Source organism: Bipolaris oryzae (assembly GCF_000523455.1).
Source record: "Bipolaris oryzae ATCC 44560 unplaced genomic scaffold scaffold_16, whole genome shotgun sequence".
Lineage (NCBI taxonomy): Eukaryota > Fungi > Ascomycota > Dothideomycetes > Pleosporales > Pleosporaceae > Bipolaris > Bipolaris oryzae.
The window spans coordinates 162,624-180,560 of NW_006911292.1; the positions used below are offsets into that span (position 1 = coordinate 162,624).

The window sequence follows — 17,937 nt, forward strand, 5'->3', positions numbered from 1 at the left end:
AGAGAGAGAGAGGCGTGACCCGTTACTTCATGAGGAAGACACCAAACTCAGAGAAAGCTTCCCTTTTCACTCCTCGTTCTTCCCTCCTTAAAAGTCAAGTCGAGGTTCCCTTCTGGGGCGGTCACCGAAGCCGCCACCGCCTCCTCTCCTGTCACCTCCAAAGCCACCGCCTCCTTTCCTGTCACCTCCAAAGCCACCCCCGCCTCTCCTGTCACCGCCAAATCCTCCACGGTCGCCTCCGAAGCCGCCTCCACCCCTGCGGTCTCCCCCGAATCCTCCACGGTCTCCTCCAAAACCACCTCCACCTCTTCGATCGCCGCCAAAGCCACCGCTTCTCCTGTCACCACCGAAGCCGCCTCCACCCCTCCTGTCACCTCCGAATCCGCCACGGTCGCCTCCAAATCCTCCACTCCTTCGGTCACCGCCAAAGCCGCCTCCAGATCTACCTCCGAATCCACCGCTACGGCCACCGCCGCCGCCAGATCGCTTCTGGTTAGCCATGATGAAAGCCGGTGGTGGAGGTGGAGTCTCCATTCCCCATCCAAACTCTGCCAAACGGTTGGCACCCTCAATCAGGCTTCGCTTATCACCGAACCACTGGTAGCTTCCAAACAGACCGCGGAACGCTGCATCAAGATGGTCAGGGTAGACCCTCTTGTGTGCCTCTACGCAGTCAGATAGAATCTTGCCAATGTTCTCCGGGACCTCAGCAGGCTGGCTCATGTCAACAGTGGCAGTCTCGAGTTCGTGTGTTGCATCGACAAGAGGCAGGCCACGGAGACGGCGCTGGACTTCTTGCTTCTCAAAAGGAGTCAGGATGAGCCATCCCTCGCCCTCCTTGCCAGCACGACCGGTACGACCCAGACGGTGAATGTACGACTCGCGTTCGCGAGGGAGTCCCATTTGGATGACGTGCGTGACTTCTGGGAAGTCCATACCACGTGCGGTTACGTCGGATGAGAAGAGAATGCCTGACTTGGCGAAGCGGAAGTCGTCAGCTGCCCTTGTTCGCTGCATTTGAGTGAGCTTGGAGTGAATTTCAAATCCACGGAGGCCGGATAGAGGAGAGTTGCGCTTGAAGCCGCCGCTGAGCTTGTAGAATACCGATGACGCGAGCGTGACTTCGGCTGTGCTGTTGAAGTAGACAATGGCCTTAAATGGGCGGCCACCACTGGCCTGAGCCTTCTGGTGCTGCTGAAGAATGAGTTCGTAGAGAGCAGGAATGGTGTTCTCAAAGCCAGCCACCAAGACCATTTTTTGAGGAATGCGCTCGTGTGTGGGCTCCTCATCTTCATTGACACACTTGGCGAAGTGGAAGCCAGGACGCATCGTCTGGCGAACCAGATTGACGACATCGCGAGGGATCGTGGCAGAGAACATGAGATTTTGGCGCTCGACCTCTGCGGGGTCAGGAAGAAGCGTCTTGATGTCGTCAATCTCCTTTTGGAAGCCATCGTCCATCAGGCGATCCGCCTCATCCATGACCAGCGCATTCAGCTTTGGTGCAGCAATGCGAGAGTACTCATCAGACAGGATATCGTATAGTCGTCCTGGCGTCGCAATCATGAGATGGCATCCTTCACGCTGTGTCTTCAGAAGCATGGATCTTTTCTGTGTACCTCCGACTGCAACCTGGACGACAATACCAGTGCCAGAGACTACCTTATTGGCCTCAACCGCAATTTGTTCGGCAAGCTCGCGGGTAGGAGAGATGACAATGGCCCTGATATCGTCGGGTCTGGCGCGCTTGTAGCCTTTAGGCTTCTCGCCGAGTTTGGGGTCGCTTTGGATGATTCGCTGGACGATGGGAATGAGGAAACCAAGTGTTTTACCGGTACCAGTCTTTGCCTGTGCAATGCTGTGGCGCGTTAGTATAACATTTCCAATGCACAAAGCAAAGATTCTTACATGTCCACCCCGCTCAACGCCTCATTGATGGTCCTGCTCTGCACGTCCGTCATGGTCGTAAGTTTCATCTTTTTCGTGATGGTGTTTATAACATTGGGATGAACGAGTCCTCGAGTGGCGAGATCCTGGAACTCTGTGACGAGTTCATTTTGCTGTTCACTCTGTTCCGCCTCTTGTGCCGCAATCTGTTGCCACTTTGCGCTGTGATGGAAGCCGGCAATGGCACCGTTGGCGAGGCGCGACGACTGCAGCGGTATCCTAAGAAGACCGGAAGTCTGAGTGAGAGGGGTGCGAAGTGTCCTGGTTGAGATTGCTGCCAGACTCCTCGAGAGGGTTGCTGGGCATCTTCTTACTGCGCCGAACATGATATGGGGGAGGGGACGGCACGCAGTCCGAAGAAATGAAAGGGGTATCTAGAATGTGTGCGATAAAAAAGAACGAAAGTATTTTTTTTGTGCGCCTCAATGAACAAAGTAGGTTGGCACAAGAGAGAAATGTGCGACGGTCGAGTTGCCAGAAACTTTGCCATTCACTTTTTCGATGGGGTACGTGCACAATCCACATACTAGTCGAAAGCCCGCCCGCCCGCGCCGATAAGATAAGGCCCTTCCTCTCCACCAAAATCCCATCGCTCAGGGTCCAACGCAGGAAAACAACAATGCAGAATAATCTCAAAGTAAACATGAGTGTTACTATTCATAAGCCGTATGTCTATGCAACCGTGAAAATGCTCAAACGCCGCCCCCAATGCCAGTATGAAAAAAAAGAAACCCCTCTACTTCTCCTTCTCCTCCTCTACCTCCGCGTGTCGCTGCCCTTCCGCCGCTTTTATGGTTCGGAGACCCTCGGCGAGGCCTTGTTGCACCCCTCCCGTCACGCCAGTTATCCACCACATGGTCAAATCGTTAAAGGTCTGGATAACCATGCCATCGTTCATCTGACATACAACCTGCGAGAACTTGAGCGCCTTCTGGCCAAATTCATCCGCAGTTGCCACACTCGTGTTGATCAGTCGCTGCGTGATTCGGTGCTTCCTTTCAAATCGATACGCATGCGAAAGAAAGAGCCGAATGTACGGTAGCAGAAACTGCAGGAAGAGAAACGTCTGCAGGACAAACGCTGCGGTAATGCGGTGTATGATGGTAGGATTCTGTGGCGGCCCCTGTGCAGGGTCGGAGCTCTGTGGCGTGGCACGTACGAGCGCGCCCGTGTTTGAATCACTGACTGATTCTACGAGGTCCTGAGGAAGGGCGGCCTGTAGACTCAGCTTTTCCTCTTGCGTGAGGTCTGCCGGGAGTCCTCGAAGTAGATAGGTGATGCCATGTACGTATAGTTGTCGAATGAGTGTTGCAGACGCCTCGTCCAAGCCACCTGACGATGCGTTTGACTCTCGAGCTGCCTGTTGCAATAGACTTATGCCTAGATATAGTGTAAACAACAGTAACTTTCCCAAGGCACCGTCTGCGACGTACCTAGGCCAGCATATCTCCATTTGACGCCAGAGCGCGTTTCTTGAGCACCAGGAACTACCAAGGGCATGGCCCTTGAAGAAGCCTGGCCTTCAGACACATCGTCGGCAAAATCGACTTCTGCCTCCCCCAAAGCAGCAGAGAGTTTGTGTGGTGAAACGGTCTCGCTTGGAGGCATGGTCGAGTACCCCGGTGGCGGCGTCACAGGCTGTGGTAACTCTATCACGGTATCGGATTTGTTGTAGTAGGTTCGACTCCGTACATCGCCAAAAGACTGGCGGAGCGAAGGTATCGTGGGCAGGCGACTCGACACCACGGTGGGAAGGACGTTGTAAAGCATGCTGGGCCGAAAGATGCTGTCTTTGCTCTGGGTAGGAGACACCGAGTCAAAAGTAGTCACAGGTGGCTCTGTCGATTCGGTCAGGAGCATTTTGTCGTACCACGGCCCCGCTAGCAGACGCTCCCTACACTATCAGCACGCGATGCTTGCACCAGCAATTGACGGCGGATGAGTAAGAACCACAGACGAGCAAAACGGAAGCGTGAGGACGATTGTGAAGAATTGCAGAGGTCATTTTGAGCTTTCGCGGCTGCACAGCGGCCGTCCTTGTTTCGCTGAGACTGCATTATACCAAATCTGTCAAAATCTAAATCCCAAGGCTGGCGAGGCGGCTTTGCATGTGAAAGTGTTGAGCGCGCGCCGCCGTTGAAGCAGCGCCACCTTCCAGGGGTCTTCCACGACTGATAGCCGAGTCGTCCGACCACCAATCAGCTGCATCGGGCGAGAACGTGTGTGCAACGTTCCATCATCCTTCTTTTTTTTGCACTCGCGTCACATGTCGGGGCCTTTGATCTCTCGTAAAGTTTAACGGAACCTTTGGTCTTTTTGTTGTCTTGTCTTTCTCCTGACTTTCTATGTACCACCTGACAGCATGCGCGACCAACTGGACATGCGCGGTATCACATGCGCATCTTTACCCGATCTTTCCCGCCCCCTTATCTTCAGACCCCTTCACGTGCTGAGATCTTTGCATTCTCGTATAGCATAATCTTGGCACATGTCATATTCAGGGTCTAATTGTGGCATCAAGTAGTGCCATGAGCCAGCGGCACTAACTTGCTTACAAGTAAGTCGGGTGCTACTACGCTAAGCTGCGAGAAATACTGGGGGCTGAGAGAGTTGTCTTTACGTCTAGCCATCGTCGTTGAAACCTATTAACCCTAGCTTCTCCGGTAGATGAATAGGTGTAAAGTAGACTATCTTATCGCTGGTGGAAGCATTCCAAGGCGCTCCATCTCTGGACTACCACACCGGTGGTCTGGAAAGCAACGTCATATCATGCTGGCCAGCTAGGCAAGTAGGAAAGGCTATAGAGATAGATTAGTATAATATTGTGTGTCCAGACAGAAGATCCAAATATCACTATTCCAAAAGCATGATTCTACTGGAAGACTCTCAATAGAGGTTATATGCCAACCTAGCGAGTATAAACACAAGGACAACAGCAAGGGAGCGCATAGATAGATCTACATACATAGGAGAGGCATATCTTTAGTGCTATATTTATAAAATTGTTCTGCTATTAAGCTTGAGATCTCTCCCACGCATGCTCTATAGATATAAGTCTAGGAGAACATCATAGAATAGAGCATAAAAGCAAACTAGGAGACGCGTAACTTGCGCAGAGTCTCACAAAATCGCTATTTGCAAGCATACTGTACTTGATTCCTCTCGTTTAGATCAGCAAGATATTGCTGCACATTAGTTAAGATTAAGAGTTTTGGATGAAATATAGCATAGTACTTATGGAATGTTTTTTATACATAATTAGACTCTATGTTTATGTAGAGCTATCACCCCGCTTACATGGAACTACAAGCTAAGTGCCTACCAAATTTAGCAACAGCATTGATTAGCTGTGTCTATGTAAGCAACCGAAGTCGTGTTTTGCTCCTTAAATAGCCTTTCTCGTGTATGTAGCTGAGTGGAGTTCACGGAAACGTGCATATTCCCGCTCTGTGCCACGCGTATGCCGATCCTGCGCCTGGAGATATGGTAGCCGTGTGCACCTTTCCGTCGCAACATCAAAGGTAGATGCGTGAGCGTGTCGCTCTCCAAGCCCTCGTCTGTGTGGGATCAACATGCCAGTTGTCTTCTTTGTATATGTAGGTCGGAGGTGATGGGAGTGTCATGTCGTTGTCTGTTGTGTTGTTGTTCGTGTGCTCGGTCGCGTTGGAGCTAGAAGGATGAAAGGAGACAGACCTTGGATGCGTTAATATTCTTAATAATCGTTCGAATCAGATCGACTCAATGCAACTGCGACTCTGTTAGTGTAAGATGTGACCATGTTCATTCTTTATATTGTTGTGGTCATGCGCTGGCACAAGTGCGATTGACTCCGTGGATGAGTTTCTGGAGATGTCCGCAATACTTGCATACAGCGCCTGCAAGGCCTTGTAGGTAAATGCTCATCACCCGTATATAATTTCGTGTCTCCATTTGACCAGCAGTCTACTCAGAGATTGCACTTATCGGAGATGACGACATAGTCAGCCCGGACTGTGTAATGCATAAGGAAGTTTCGACCATTGTGAATCAAGGAGAAAGGAAAGTTGACACCGAAATCGAGATGACGACAAGAGTTCAGGAGGACTCGATCAATGTTTGAGGTATGGGGCCTGGCAGGCTCCTGAGGTGGAGTGATGACATCAGTGTAGTGCATTTTCAAAAGAAGAAATACCTTCAAAGGGGTAATTCGCTGGGTGTGTGTGTCAGATGCATATGTTTTATGAGCTGTAACTGGGGACATGTCCATGGATAAGCATCAATTAGCCATTCATTTCCCATGGCGAGGGCAGGATAAGTAACATTGAAACCTCCCTAGGCTGGGCTAACGCCTGGGGTTATATAACAGCAGCGTTTCCTTTTTCCGGATGGTTTGTCGGATAGGTCAGATCACCACCTGAGCCATGGGACGACGGTGATCACGACGGTAACCGGGTAGTGGAGATCCAGTTCACAGCCTCGGGAGGCACGAACGATGAGGGCGAGCAGCCGTTAGTGTATTGAACACGGGGGGAGACAGTAGCCATGAAGGCAGATGCTGGCTAAACAAAGGGCCGACGCCAAGAGGGGTTGTCAAAGAGGCCCCTAACATACGTTTGATGAAGACTCGGGCTACGGGAAAGGGGTGTCGTGGTTTGATTAGCAGGAAGAAGCCCCATAGAGACGCGTGCCAATAGCATCGTCGAGAGCAGGTGTTTGAAGGGACAGGCAGGATGGGGGTGGCGGAGGGCTAGTGTGTTCGCAGCAGCATGTCGTGCATGGACGATGTTGACAGCAAGGGTTCGGTTGTTTGGTTGCCAGGCAGATTATTTGCGTGGTTCGCGCGACGCCTAAGAGCTAGTGCCAGATGCGGCTTAGCGTCCAGCGAGCATCCATCATCATACCAGCCTCCACAACAAACTCTCTCTTTCCTTGGTCAAAGAACGCAGACCCTGGCCTGCAGACGCGCTTCTCCCTCGCTCAATCCGCTCCTGTACAGCTCCCTCCTGGCCTCTCGCTCACTCTACCATACCGACATGGCCGCTACGCGCTGCTGAAAACCCTATCGACGTGCCTGTTTCGTCGCGTCGTGAGCTGCCACCACCATCACACGCTCACCTGCCCCTCCCGCCAGCCTATCCTGTACCACCATTCACCCACACTAACCCACTGCTGTTAATAGCGAACTACGCATGGCAGCAGTGGCTCTTCCTCCCTCGCCGCAGGTTCTTACAGTCATGTCGAGCCGTCGCGTCCCTCTCGCCAATATTCAAAATGCAACAAACTCCCCAATGCGCGCCCCAGCCATCGGAGGAAAGCGCCAACGCTCCTACGCCAGCGAGCAGCGTGATGGAACCTATGGCCAGCCACCGCCCAAGAAGCAGATGGTCGAGGTCGACGATGCCGAGGCTCGTCGTCACGGCCTTGTGCGTCGTAGTGGGGCCCAACCAACTGCCTTGACCCGGAAGCTCGAAGCTGCACGAGAGACAAAGGCCCCTACCAAGCAGGCCGCACAGCGAGCCGCCCAGGACTTGGAGACCATTCGGCAATGGCAGCGCCATTATCGCAAGCTCTTTCCGCAGTTTGCCTTTTATTTTGACAGTGTCTCGGATCCGCAAAAGGACAAGCTTATGAGCAGAGCCCGCATTCTCGGCTCGGTACGCGTACTCACCCTACTGTCACGTTCCCATTGCTAATACTATACAGCGCGAGGTTAAGTTTTTCTCTCGAGAAGTCACCCATGTCATAACTACGCGCACTATTCCCGTCGACATTGACGGCAGCTCCTCCGCTCACAAAGGAACTGTCAATCCCGCCCAGCTTGAAAATAAGAAGTCAGTGTTCGATGCTGCCCTTGAGAAGTCGGACCGTGGTGATATCCTGTACAAGGCCAAGAGCCTGGGGATGAAGATATGGTCTGTGGACAAGGTGCAGCGAATGATTGATACCATGTTCAACAAGGAGACGGGTGAAGATGTATCCAGCCACCCCACGCGTCAAAGCACGACTACGCAGCATAAAGGCCGCCCTGCTGATCTACAAAGGTTACTGCAAAATGAAAAGTTGGATCGCGACTACGTCATGGCTTCGCAAGACATGATTCCTCTTCGTGGATACTATGTCTACGTCCATGACATGGATGAGGTCACGCGACCAGTTATGATCCGAGAATACCAAAAGGTCGAGAAAGAGAAGGGCAAGTGGCCGCAATTCCGCGCCTCCGGTAATGGCAAGTGCCCGTTTGTGGAGGATCCCCATTTCGGCCGCAGACAGCAGGAAGAGCAGGAAGCGCGCCGTAGACAGTCGGCAGCAGCCCCGCGCACGCGTGCAGTCTCTGCCATGGAAGAGAAGAACGCCCTTGTTGAGAACAACAACCTCGCCCGCCGTCCTAGTGCCCCCGCTGTCATCACCAAGGAAGAGACTGATGACGCAAAACCACTTGACCCGCCAAAGGCCCTCCCCCTCAAGCGCTGCAGCACAGCCGATGGCCAACCACCCATGTTTGGCAGCGCCCAGGCTAGCATCCGAGCAATGCCCCGTTGCATTGCTGGTGAGCCTGTCGCGTCTGGATTGCAACAGTCCAACGTCACGTCTGCCATTCGCTCCCAAATGATTTCTTCTACCGCTGCTGCTCCTCGGGCCGGCAACAGCAAGGAAGTCAACCAGTTAAAACGAAAGGTCCTTGAGAAGAACAGCATGCCCTCGGCGAATACGAATAGTGGTCATTCGTCCGTAACCAATGATGTCAGGACCGCGCTTAGCCATGAACATTCTCAACCCATGCGAGCAGCCAAGCGCAAAGCCCAAGAGACCCTGGGCCGAATGCATGACGATGGAGACGAAGAAAGACAAGCTCGTAAAGCCGCAGCGCTCCGTCGACGCAAGAATGTCGAGAAGGAGTTGAAGCCGGGTTACTGCGAGAACTGCAGGGAGAAGTTCAATGACTTCGACGAGGTACGACTCATGATCATCACCCTTCGGGCAAGTTGCTAACAGTATACAGCACATCGTCTCCCGCAAGCACCGCAAATTCGCGGCAAACATTGACAACTGGGTTGAGCTCGACCAGCTACTCGCCCAACTCGATCGTCGGTGAGCCTCATGGCTCATGCAGAATACACGGTCACCCCTTGCATCTATCACGGCGTAATGGATGATTCCACTAATACCCACGAAAAGGTCTCTTTTCCCCCTTTCCAATTCTCGCCTTGAAGCTCGCAGTTTTCGCCTGCGAGCAAATACCCCTTCTTGATAGCATTTCTGGCGTAGTTTTTACCCTCCCATTTTGGCGACCTAGCACAACCTGCTCATTTCCTTGCTCAGTATAGGCCACGATCTCCGATCCCTGGTCGCTAACGATACACGCGTTCCTTTGTATATACCTATTGCATCATGGCCCTGTAGTCCTTTTTGCTGGTCATTGCGATTGCAAACCAGTTGGTTGGCGGTGTGCGCGCGTGCGCGTGTGCTTGAAAATAGGCGTTGGTACCCCATGGTGGTTTGAAGGACATTGTCATACTAAGAGAGGATTTGATGACGGATGAACGGGCTGATTATCACAATACCGGAGCTTATGTTTTTATCACTATTGTTTCAAATATGTAGAGCACTAGATATCAATATGAAAGTGATATCGTACGTTGTTGCCTCTGCTGGTTGATTGTACGCAGTAAGGAATGCAGTCTGGATGGTGGGGCGCTGATTGGCTAAGTTGACGTGCATGCCTTCCACCTGACCATCACTCTTACTTTCACCTACACTCTCTTAGCCGTGTATCAATCAGCGCATCACTTGGGTCCCTTCATTACTCTTTTGCTTTTGCTCTTCGACAACTCACATTTCCTGGTTTCTGGAGGCCTTGTCGCCTTCCCACCGAGGCAAACCTTCCCCCGATTTACATCATGTCCGAGTCGCCCAAAGAAAGGATACCAGAAGAAGATGACACGACGGAAGCGCCACTGAGCATGGCGGCTTCTGTTGTCTTAAGCAGTCTCCCGAAGGATGCATCCAAAGCGCTCGAAACGGCCGGAAATCTCAATGTTCAGAAAGGTATAGCCTAGCTTAATACAGTCTTCCACGTGTTTGACATGCGCTGCTGTCCTAATTCGCCCTACTACATGACATCACTTTTCCAACAATTTGATATGCCTTGGGCTAAATCGTTCATCTGCAGTAACTATCCGCCTCCAACCCATAGGCTCAGCCCCGCATCTCACGCAGCGTATCTTCAAACTCAGCACCAATCAGAATTTTGCAACCATAGTCCGTTTTCTGCGCAAGAGACTGGGCGTGAAGGAGCACGAAAGCGTGTTCTGTTACGTGGGAAGTGTATTTAGTCCTGGGCTGGATGAGGGCGTGGGGAACCTATGGAGCTGTTTCAAGCAAGGAGAAGAGCTGGTTGTGGGGTACGCTCTTTCACCAGCTTTTGGGTAGCTGGGGAACAAGAATAAACGATGGACAGGAAAGATGAGAAGTCGGTGTTTTGAAGAGACACGCAATGCCTTAACGATATGTTGATGGTTACTGTTTATCTGGCTGGACCAGTGGCGAAACTCATTGACTCGAAGACTACTAGAGCCCGAGTGAAGTATCTAAAACTTTGTTGCCTCTGGAAATAACATTCAAACGAAATCAGGAACATGGCTTGAATCAGTTACTATCCATGATAGATGATGAAAAGGCCTGAAACTTCACCGGCCCGACTAGCGTATATTGACGGCAGAGTGATAGGCCATTGGTGTGGCTGAACGGAGTTCCCCACCTCAACACCACTGCTAAGCCACTGCCAATACTCCACGGAATCTAGACGAATAAGACGGCTGAGACGGCTAAGAAAGCATGGGTTGGACTGCCGTTTTTCTTTTTAGTACCGCGATGGCGCCGCGCCAGCTGAGGCTTGACATTGTTCATTCCTTACCCCACTGGAAGATCCGGTTGTAGATGTACACAAGTTGCTACATAGGACGAGCATTACCACCAAAGTAGTCGCAATAAACGGCAGGGCCTTGGATATATGATACCACAGGATGCCATCCAAAGGAGTCAAATGCTTTGCATACATTGCAGTCGATGGAGTCGAGATTGAATTCACCGTTCCAAAACACAGCATCAGGCGAAGTGAACAACGCGAATTTCTCTTCGACCATCTAGAAATTGAGTTATCCAACCTCCCCCGTTTTAAATTTACTGGAAACTTCGAATTCATAGTCCGCCGCGATGGTCGGGAACTGACCAAGCAATGGGTCGCAGTAAACAGCATGACGGGCAAAGTCGAAGAAGGCACAATGGTCAACATGGAGCAGACACCCGCCCTATTCCCTGAAGACGTCGTGATAACCTACGGCTTCTATGACGCAGGACCTGGACTCGCAGAACTACCCAAGCAACACCAATGCTACGTAACAGTAACGCCCAACTACGAAAACTGGATGCGCGACAAGATCCCCCAGGACTCTGATCTTGCCAATCGCCCCTTTCACAAAATGGTCCTACCATCTGCCCACGACATTGGCATGAACAACATGTCATCCAGTCTATCTCTGATCAAAAACGCCGGCACAGGTCTCATCCGCGAAGTTCTGGGCCGCTCCCTCCCACGCGCCTTCTCCATCCTTAACAAAGTCAGCGACGGAGCCATCAACCGCATCGCGCCCGACATCATCCGTGCCCTCGCCATCACCCAAAAGGATACCCTCGACTCTATCTTGAAAATCGGCGCCCGATACTTTGAGTTCCGCCCCGCGAAATGCCACCGCCAGCTCCACTCTATCAGCTCCTTGGACGACACTTTGTACTTCCAGCACGGCGCCATCCCCGGGATGCCCTACCGCGTCCTCCTCGACCACATAACCCGCTTCCTCGCCTCACACCCGGACGAAATAATCGTCATCCACAACCGTTGGGACGGCGTCCCCGACGCCTGCCCCCGACCCAACCCCTCCGACCTCTCCGACATCCTGGACCCCCTCCTCTCCGACAAAACGCTCTGCATAGGCTCAGAAGACGACATGCGCCACCTATCCATCCACTCCCTCCGCGAGCAGCACAAACGCCTCATCCTCCTCACCGACCTCCCCCAATACTCAAACTACGACGACGTCGACAACGCAACCCTAACCGGCGACTCCATCCTTTCCCGCCTCCACGACATATCCTCCACTGACCCCCCGCCCAGCAACGATGCACCAGTCACGCTGTTTCAGTGCCAGGCCACCGCTACGAATATCAGAGATGTAATCGTGGCCACCGTCCTGCATAGCGATGTTAGCACCAGTCCCATCTTGGCCACGAAGCCCGTGTGCGATGCAAAGATTCTGCCGTTGTTGAAGGGCGAGGTGGGGAGGAAGTTGGTGGGGGAGAGGGAAGGGGTTGTTGTTTTTTTGAATGATTTTTTTGATGGGGCCACGGCGGATGTGGCGGTGGAGGCTTGTGTGGAGAGGTTGGGTTGAGAGTCGTGGGAGGGGTGGGGGATGTTTTTCTGTTTTTACTTTTTTTTCTTTCTGAGAGGGAAGACTGGGAGGTGGGGTAGATGGGAAGGCAGTGTTGTGTATCTTTTTTTTTACGAGACTTGGGGAAAGAGAGATGGGGGGATGAAATCTATGATATGATTTGGTATAAGAATCAATATTGTTAGTTAGTACCACATGTTGAGAGGAGATGGGAGAATAGAAGATGAATAAGATGAGAAAACGATAGTTCAAAAATATGACACTTCCCTCCCCTTACTATGTAATCTAGGCGTATGACGTGTTCAACGTCGTACGTATAACATTTCCCATTCCCTTTGCATAATTTCCTGTATGAAAATGCAGCGACAAAAACGTTCCCAGAGGAGAGAGACATACACATCAGAGACACTTTCCTCCCATCATCCCCGCCCCCCGTTCATCCACCTCCACCTCATCCATCGCATTCATCTCATCTCATCCCATCCCATCCCGATCATCATGCCAAAGAACGAAAAGTAGCAACACCAAAAACACCTCCCGGCCAAACCACGAAAAAGTCTCATATCTTGAAGTCCTTGGGCAGTCAATAATCATCCATCAATCAGGGCGATACGCAGAGGTCTACCGCTGGTTGAAGAACCAACTTGTCCTCTTGCCCTTGCTTGAATCGCCACCGTTGTCACCATCCTGCTTCTGGAGATTGCCAATGACTGGGAGCACAGGGCCGTCCGCAACGGCACCACCACCGCCACGAAGGGGCTTGGCGATGCGGGAGCCGACACCCCCAAAGCCAGCGTAGGAGGCACCGTTGGCGGGCGAGCCGAGACCGCGGGTTGAACCTGCCTTTGCGGCTTCGAGACGCTCCTTGACGGCCGTGAGTTGGGCTTCGAAGCTGTAAGAGGTTAGCATATGCTTTTTTTTGAAGATCTCATGCTCGACGTACCGGTGGTTCGCTGCTGTGAGCTTCTCCTGTGAATCTTGGAGAAGGTTCTCGAGCGACTGTATCCGCTCGTTGCGGGCAATGAGTTTACGCTCTGCAATGGCAACTTCCTTCTTCAGGGAGCTGTTCTGCTCGACAAGCTGGCGCTGAACAACAGTGAGCTGTTCGAGGTTACGCTCGAGGAACATCATCTTCTTCTGCTGTGCGCGGTTGTTCGATGTACGGAGCACATTGTTATATTGCTCACGTGTCTCGTCCAACGAAATCTCGAGCTCAACAACCTAACAAGGTATTAGCATCTTGTCTCCTACCAAGATATCAATGCACTTACCCGTTCGCAACGGTTCTGCAGATCACGCATGAGACTCTTCTTCATGTTGTCAAACTCGGCAATTTGCTGCTGCACAGTCTTTCCGTTGATGCCGTTGGCAACGCCGTTAGCAATTGCGCCGCTCTTGATGCGCTGCTGGAGACTCTCGTTCTCAGCCCGAAGCTTCTTGGCTTCCTCAACCAGACGCGCAGTGTCCTGCTTGAGGGTTTCGACAAGCTCAAGATTGCCCTCTTGGCGAGCCGAGTAAGCGTCAGCAAGTCGCGCCTTGACCTCCTCCTTATCTTGCTCAGAGAGATTACCCTCGAGGAGCTCCTCGTACTGAGCTTGCAAAGTGTCACAGCGTGCCTCGAGTGCTTCGCGGCGCTTGGCGTGTGCGGTGTCCTCCTCACTCCGTGCGGTCAAGGAAAGCTCTGCTTGTCGGACAATGCCTTGAGTCTCGACAATCTTTTCGCGCAATTCTTGAATGGCATCTGGTGCGATTGCCTCGCCTGCTGAGCTCATCTCATGAAGCTGGTCGAGTTGCTCGATGATCTTGCGTATAGTACGCTCATTGTCACTGAAGACCTCGCCACCAAGATCGAAGCCAGCCATCATCTGCGCCATGGCTTCGGCCTTCTTCCTCTTCTTCTCGTCCATGGCAGCAGATGTCTCCTTGGCATTCATCTTTGCGTCTAGGAGCTGTTGCTTGACATCATCCAGCTCAGCAGTGAGCTCAGCATTGGCCTCCTTGAGTCCATCCATGGTGATTTGCGCCTCCTTGCCCTCGAATTGGATCTTCTCAACTTGCATCTTCATCTCGTTGAGTTCGATGGTGATTCGCTCATTGTCCTTGTTGGTCTTGGCATCGCGGTCCTTGTAGTACTGCAGCTCATCTTTGACAGTCTTGAGCTGATCCTCAACCTTTGCGAGCTGCGACTCCCTCTCGGCGACCTGGTCTTGCAACTCATTCTCTCTTCGCAGGAAGTCGTCCTTTTCGTCCTTGTCCAGCGGTATGCTTGGTGTGCCTGCGCGGTCGAGATCCAATCTAGAGTCTGGGCGTGGTGTTTCTGCGTTTCTTGTCGATTCCACTCTTGATGGTGTCGCTGGTCGTGCCAACGAGGATGACTTCTTGTGGGAAACTGTGCTGGTCTCGAGCGGCGGTATCCACTTGTCTTTTGGTACCGTCTCTCCTCCACGCCATTGTGTCACTTCGCTCTCCAGCTGGCCAATGTAGTTTTCAAACGTAGTGACTTGGCCCTGGACCTTCTTGAGCATCGCCTTGAGTTCAGCCGGACTCAGCTCAGCATTGACCTTTGCCTTATTCTTGATCGTCTTTGCTCGCATACCGAACCGGAGCGTGCCCAATGTTTCGACGTCATTATAACTACTTGGAGAGCAGTTGATGATCAAGGTTGTTCGCGAGTTACCACCTAGCGATTCCTGAAGAATACGAGTGAGTTTGGAGTCTCGGTAGGGAATGTGCTGCGTCTTGCTGTCGGTCAAGCAGTTGATGACCATACCAAGGGCACTCAAACTCTTGTTGATTTTCTTGGCTTCTTCCAACGTTTGTCCACTTGCGCCCGTCTTGCCGACCTTTTCGGAACCTGCCAAATCGACCAGGAAGAGCTGACCGCTCTTCAGCGAGCCTGTCTCGACATTCTTTTGGTTGACTGTGATGACGAAAATAGAGTGCGATCGCGACGACTCCTGGTTCATGTTGGTTGCTGAGACGGCTCGTGCGGAGCCACCCCTCCTCAGAACCTCGTAGACCTCCTCTTCGCTCGAGACATATACTTCAAGCAGACCCTTGACGTATACACCTCTGCTCTTTTCCTCGTGTACTGGCAGATTGTCGTTTTGGGGAACGAGCAAATCTCGAATGCGCTCCATGTAGATTTCCATGTAGCTGACGCGGACGGTATATTCAATATTACTCGGCGAGGCGAGGATGTTGGCAAAAATTTGCTGGACGATACGCGGGATGACTCCCTTGCCTACTTCATCGTCCATGTCGCTTCCCATCATGGTGTAGGACTTTCCTGCTCCCGTCTGTCCATAGGCGAAGACGGTACCGTTGTATCCGTTGAGAATATCGTCGACAGTGGGGCGGATGGAGTAGTTGAAGACATCCTCCTGGCGCGACTTCATGTCGAAGACGCGGTCGAAGGTGAAGGCCCCCGAGGCCTCTTTCGACTGTGCACATGGCAGTCAGCAAGGTGCCGTTGAGAGGGCAGCATGGGGCCAGAAAGCTGTTTGGAGGGAGGGGAGGCGCACTTGGATTGTACATGTGTCTTCGGAGTTGAACTCAACAATGGGCTCTCCACCGCTCGCTATCTCGACCTTGTTCTGGGGGCGGAAGCGGGCCACAACTGCAGCGTGCCACTGTCAGTAAATGCACACACTCGATACATAGACCACGGGGCAGTATGTTGTGTTGTTTGGTGGGAGTGTGGCGCACCTTTGATGCTGTTGGAGCCCCTGCGGTAGATTTGTTAGCCATGCGTGACCCCTCCTCGCCCGAGTCGGTGAAGGTGCTACTCACGACATGATTGCTGTTGGACTATGGCACAGCGGCCCAGCGGCCTCGCTCGATCAACTCCTCTCGGGCTCTGTGGCAGGCGAGAGTGTGTGTGCAAAACCGGCGTGCACTTTTCGGGTGGCACCGTCACGTCTCGCAGTGTTTCGGCGCGTAGAGGTGGGTAATTACAGCCCCCGCTATAGTTAAGGGGAGCCGATGAAACGGCAACAAAGTTGATCCTGTTGGGCGGAGCAAGGGATCCCAACTAGCGGCGCTCGAGGCACGGGAGAGAGAGAGCGTGTGTGAGTGGGTGGCGGGATATGGCGGTGTTGATGTTTATTGTTGCTTTGGGCGCTGTTGAGCTTGCAGGCCTGGCGTTGGTGGGCGTGGGCGTGTGGTGCTGCGGCCAAGGGCCTGCAATTCCCGTAGCGGGCCTGCCTTTCCTCCCCCCCCCTCCCCGCAGCCAACGGCTCTGACGCAGGTCCCGCTGTCTCTCGACTGGTCATAGCACACGTCTCGGGCCACACAGCCTGGGCCGAGTGTAGTAACTAAGTATCACATACATATGTAAGAGCGTACTTATCCAAGTCCCTGCTGACAGGCTTCCAATTCCCTCTCGCTTCCTGCCCTGCTGCACCCTTGGGCCGCCGGGCTGTGCCCAGGGCGCTTATGTCACCAGGCCCTGCATTAGCAACCCACCAACAGACCCGCCATAGCTGCAATACACAGTCGTCATCGAGAACAAAACAAAGGGGAGTGCTCGTATATTCGACTACCTAGCCAAACCTGCCCAAATCACCCAGAAAATCAGACCAGACGCCGTGCTCGAACAGCCATATGGCAAAAGCCCCCAGACTGCCAGGCTAACACAAGTGATATCGTTCCTTGCACCTCATAACTCCATACGATGCCATATCATGTCGTGAACTTCATGTCCCTATTGCTATACTAGTCTTCCCAGCTCTTCTCTACCGTCTCGCGTACGCGTTTGGTATACTCCTTGCGGTTCTCCTTGTACAGATTGGATGCTTCGACGTTGGCCGGCGACGATGTGTTGGGGTCATTGAGCAGACTGTGTCTCTGGTCAGTACTTGTGCTCCAATATCTCGGGGAGGCTGCAGTGTAAACGTGCCTCTGAATGCTCGTCAGGATAGCTGCGACATCGTACGTGGGTGACCAGCGATTCTGCAGGATGTCCAGACACAGCTCTCCGGTTCCGTATACGTTGGGATGGAACATCTGGCTGATAAACTTGACGCCCGGCGGCTTGTTGGGGTATGCTTCTTCAAAGTGCATGACCAGGCGGAACGTTCCATCTTCAAAGGGCGTGTCGGCGGGACCTATTATGACTGCGTTCCTGCACACTTGTCAGTCCAAGGTGTCCCATGGGCATGGCATTGTCGACATCATCATCATCATCATCATCATCATGTCGTGTGCTCCATGCTTGCGGAGAGCCCTACCAAGTCATTACATTATCAGCAACCGGGGATGCAGATACACCAGCCGGAGGATCAGTCTGCATGCGCTATACCCCTTTGTCAGCTCAAGTTACCATGCATGGTCGGCAGTCGTGTAAGTTGCCTGCACCTCTCTCCCGAGGGGGGCAATCACTACGCACCTTGAAGTCACGCATCAAGCGGCGGCGGGCTGCAGTAGACATGATGGTGTCGATAGATAAGCCGAGTTTGGTTGTAGAAAGAGGGTATGTCTAGCAGAAACAAAAAAGGGCGGGGAACAAGAAGGAGCCTGGGGGGTTGGTGTGCACCGTGTGCTTTTGCTATTGGCGTTGCTGTGT

At 52.6% G+C, this 17,937-nt stretch overlaps 6 protein-coding genes across 6 annotated transcripts; 3 read left to right on the forward strand and 3 right to left on the reverse strand.

The window, feature by feature from the left end:
* Positions 1-87: 87 nt before the first annotated feature.
* COCMIDRAFT_85472 (uncharacterized protein) lies at positions 88-2,273 on the reverse strand (the record flags this gene model as incomplete). The annotated part of the gene is made up of 3 exons (XM_007686158.1): positions 88-374; positions 423-1,858; positions 1,909-2,273. 3 exons carry the CDS (start codon positions 2,271-2,273, stop codon positions 88-90), a joined length of 2,088 nt encoding a protein of 695 aa, XP_007684348.1.
* Positions 2,274-2,683: 410 nt separating this feature from the next.
* On the reverse strand, positions 2,684-3,807 carry COCMIDRAFT_33441 (uncharacterized protein; the record flags this gene model as incomplete). The annotated part of the gene is made up of 2 exons (XM_007686121.1): positions 2,684-3,327; positions 3,381-3,807. 2 exons carry the CDS (start codon positions 3,805-3,807, stop codon positions 2,684-2,686), a joined length of 1,071 nt encoding a protein of 356 aa, XP_007684311.1.
* A 3,353-nt stretch (positions 3,808-7,160) lies between these two features.
* COCMIDRAFT_23162 (uncharacterized protein) lies at positions 7,161-9,019 on the forward strand (the record flags this gene model as incomplete). Its single annotated transcript, XM_007686101.1, has 3 exons — positions 7,161-7,580; positions 7,630-8,877; positions 8,927-9,019. The coding sequence occupies 3 exons, from the start codon at positions 7,161-7,163 to the stop codon at positions 9,017-9,019; spliced, it is 1,761 nt and encodes a 586-aa protein (XP_007684291.1).
* An 805-nt stretch (positions 9,020-9,824) lies between these two features.
* COCMIDRAFT_33443 (uncharacterized protein) lies at positions 9,825-10,356 on the forward strand (the record flags this gene model as incomplete). Its single annotated transcript, XM_007686122.1, has 2 exons — positions 9,825-9,972; positions 10,097-10,356. The coding sequence occupies 2 exons, from the start codon at positions 9,825-9,827 to the stop codon at positions 10,354-10,356; spliced, it is 408 nt and encodes a 135-aa protein (XP_007684312.1).
* Positions 10,357-10,949: 593 nt separating this feature from the next.
* Positions 10,950-12,371, forward strand: COCMIDRAFT_33444 (uncharacterized protein; the record flags this gene model as incomplete). The annotated part of the gene is made up of 1 exon (XM_007686123.1): positions 10,950-12,371. The coding sequence occupies one exon, from the start codon at positions 10,950-10,952 to the stop codon at positions 12,369-12,371; it is 1,422 nt and encodes a 473-aa protein (XP_007684313.1).
* Positions 12,372-17,087: 4,716 nt separating this feature from the next.
* Positions 17,088-17,802, reverse strand: COCMIDRAFT_33446 (uncharacterized protein; the record flags this gene model as incomplete). The annotated part of the gene is made up of 4 exons (XM_007686124.1): positions 17,088-17,211; positions 17,272-17,496; positions 17,603-17,667; positions 17,761-17,802. 4 exons carry the CDS (start codon positions 17,800-17,802, stop codon positions 17,088-17,090), a joined length of 456 nt encoding a protein of 151 aa, XP_007684314.1.
* Positions 17,803-17,937: the final 135 nt, after the last annotated feature.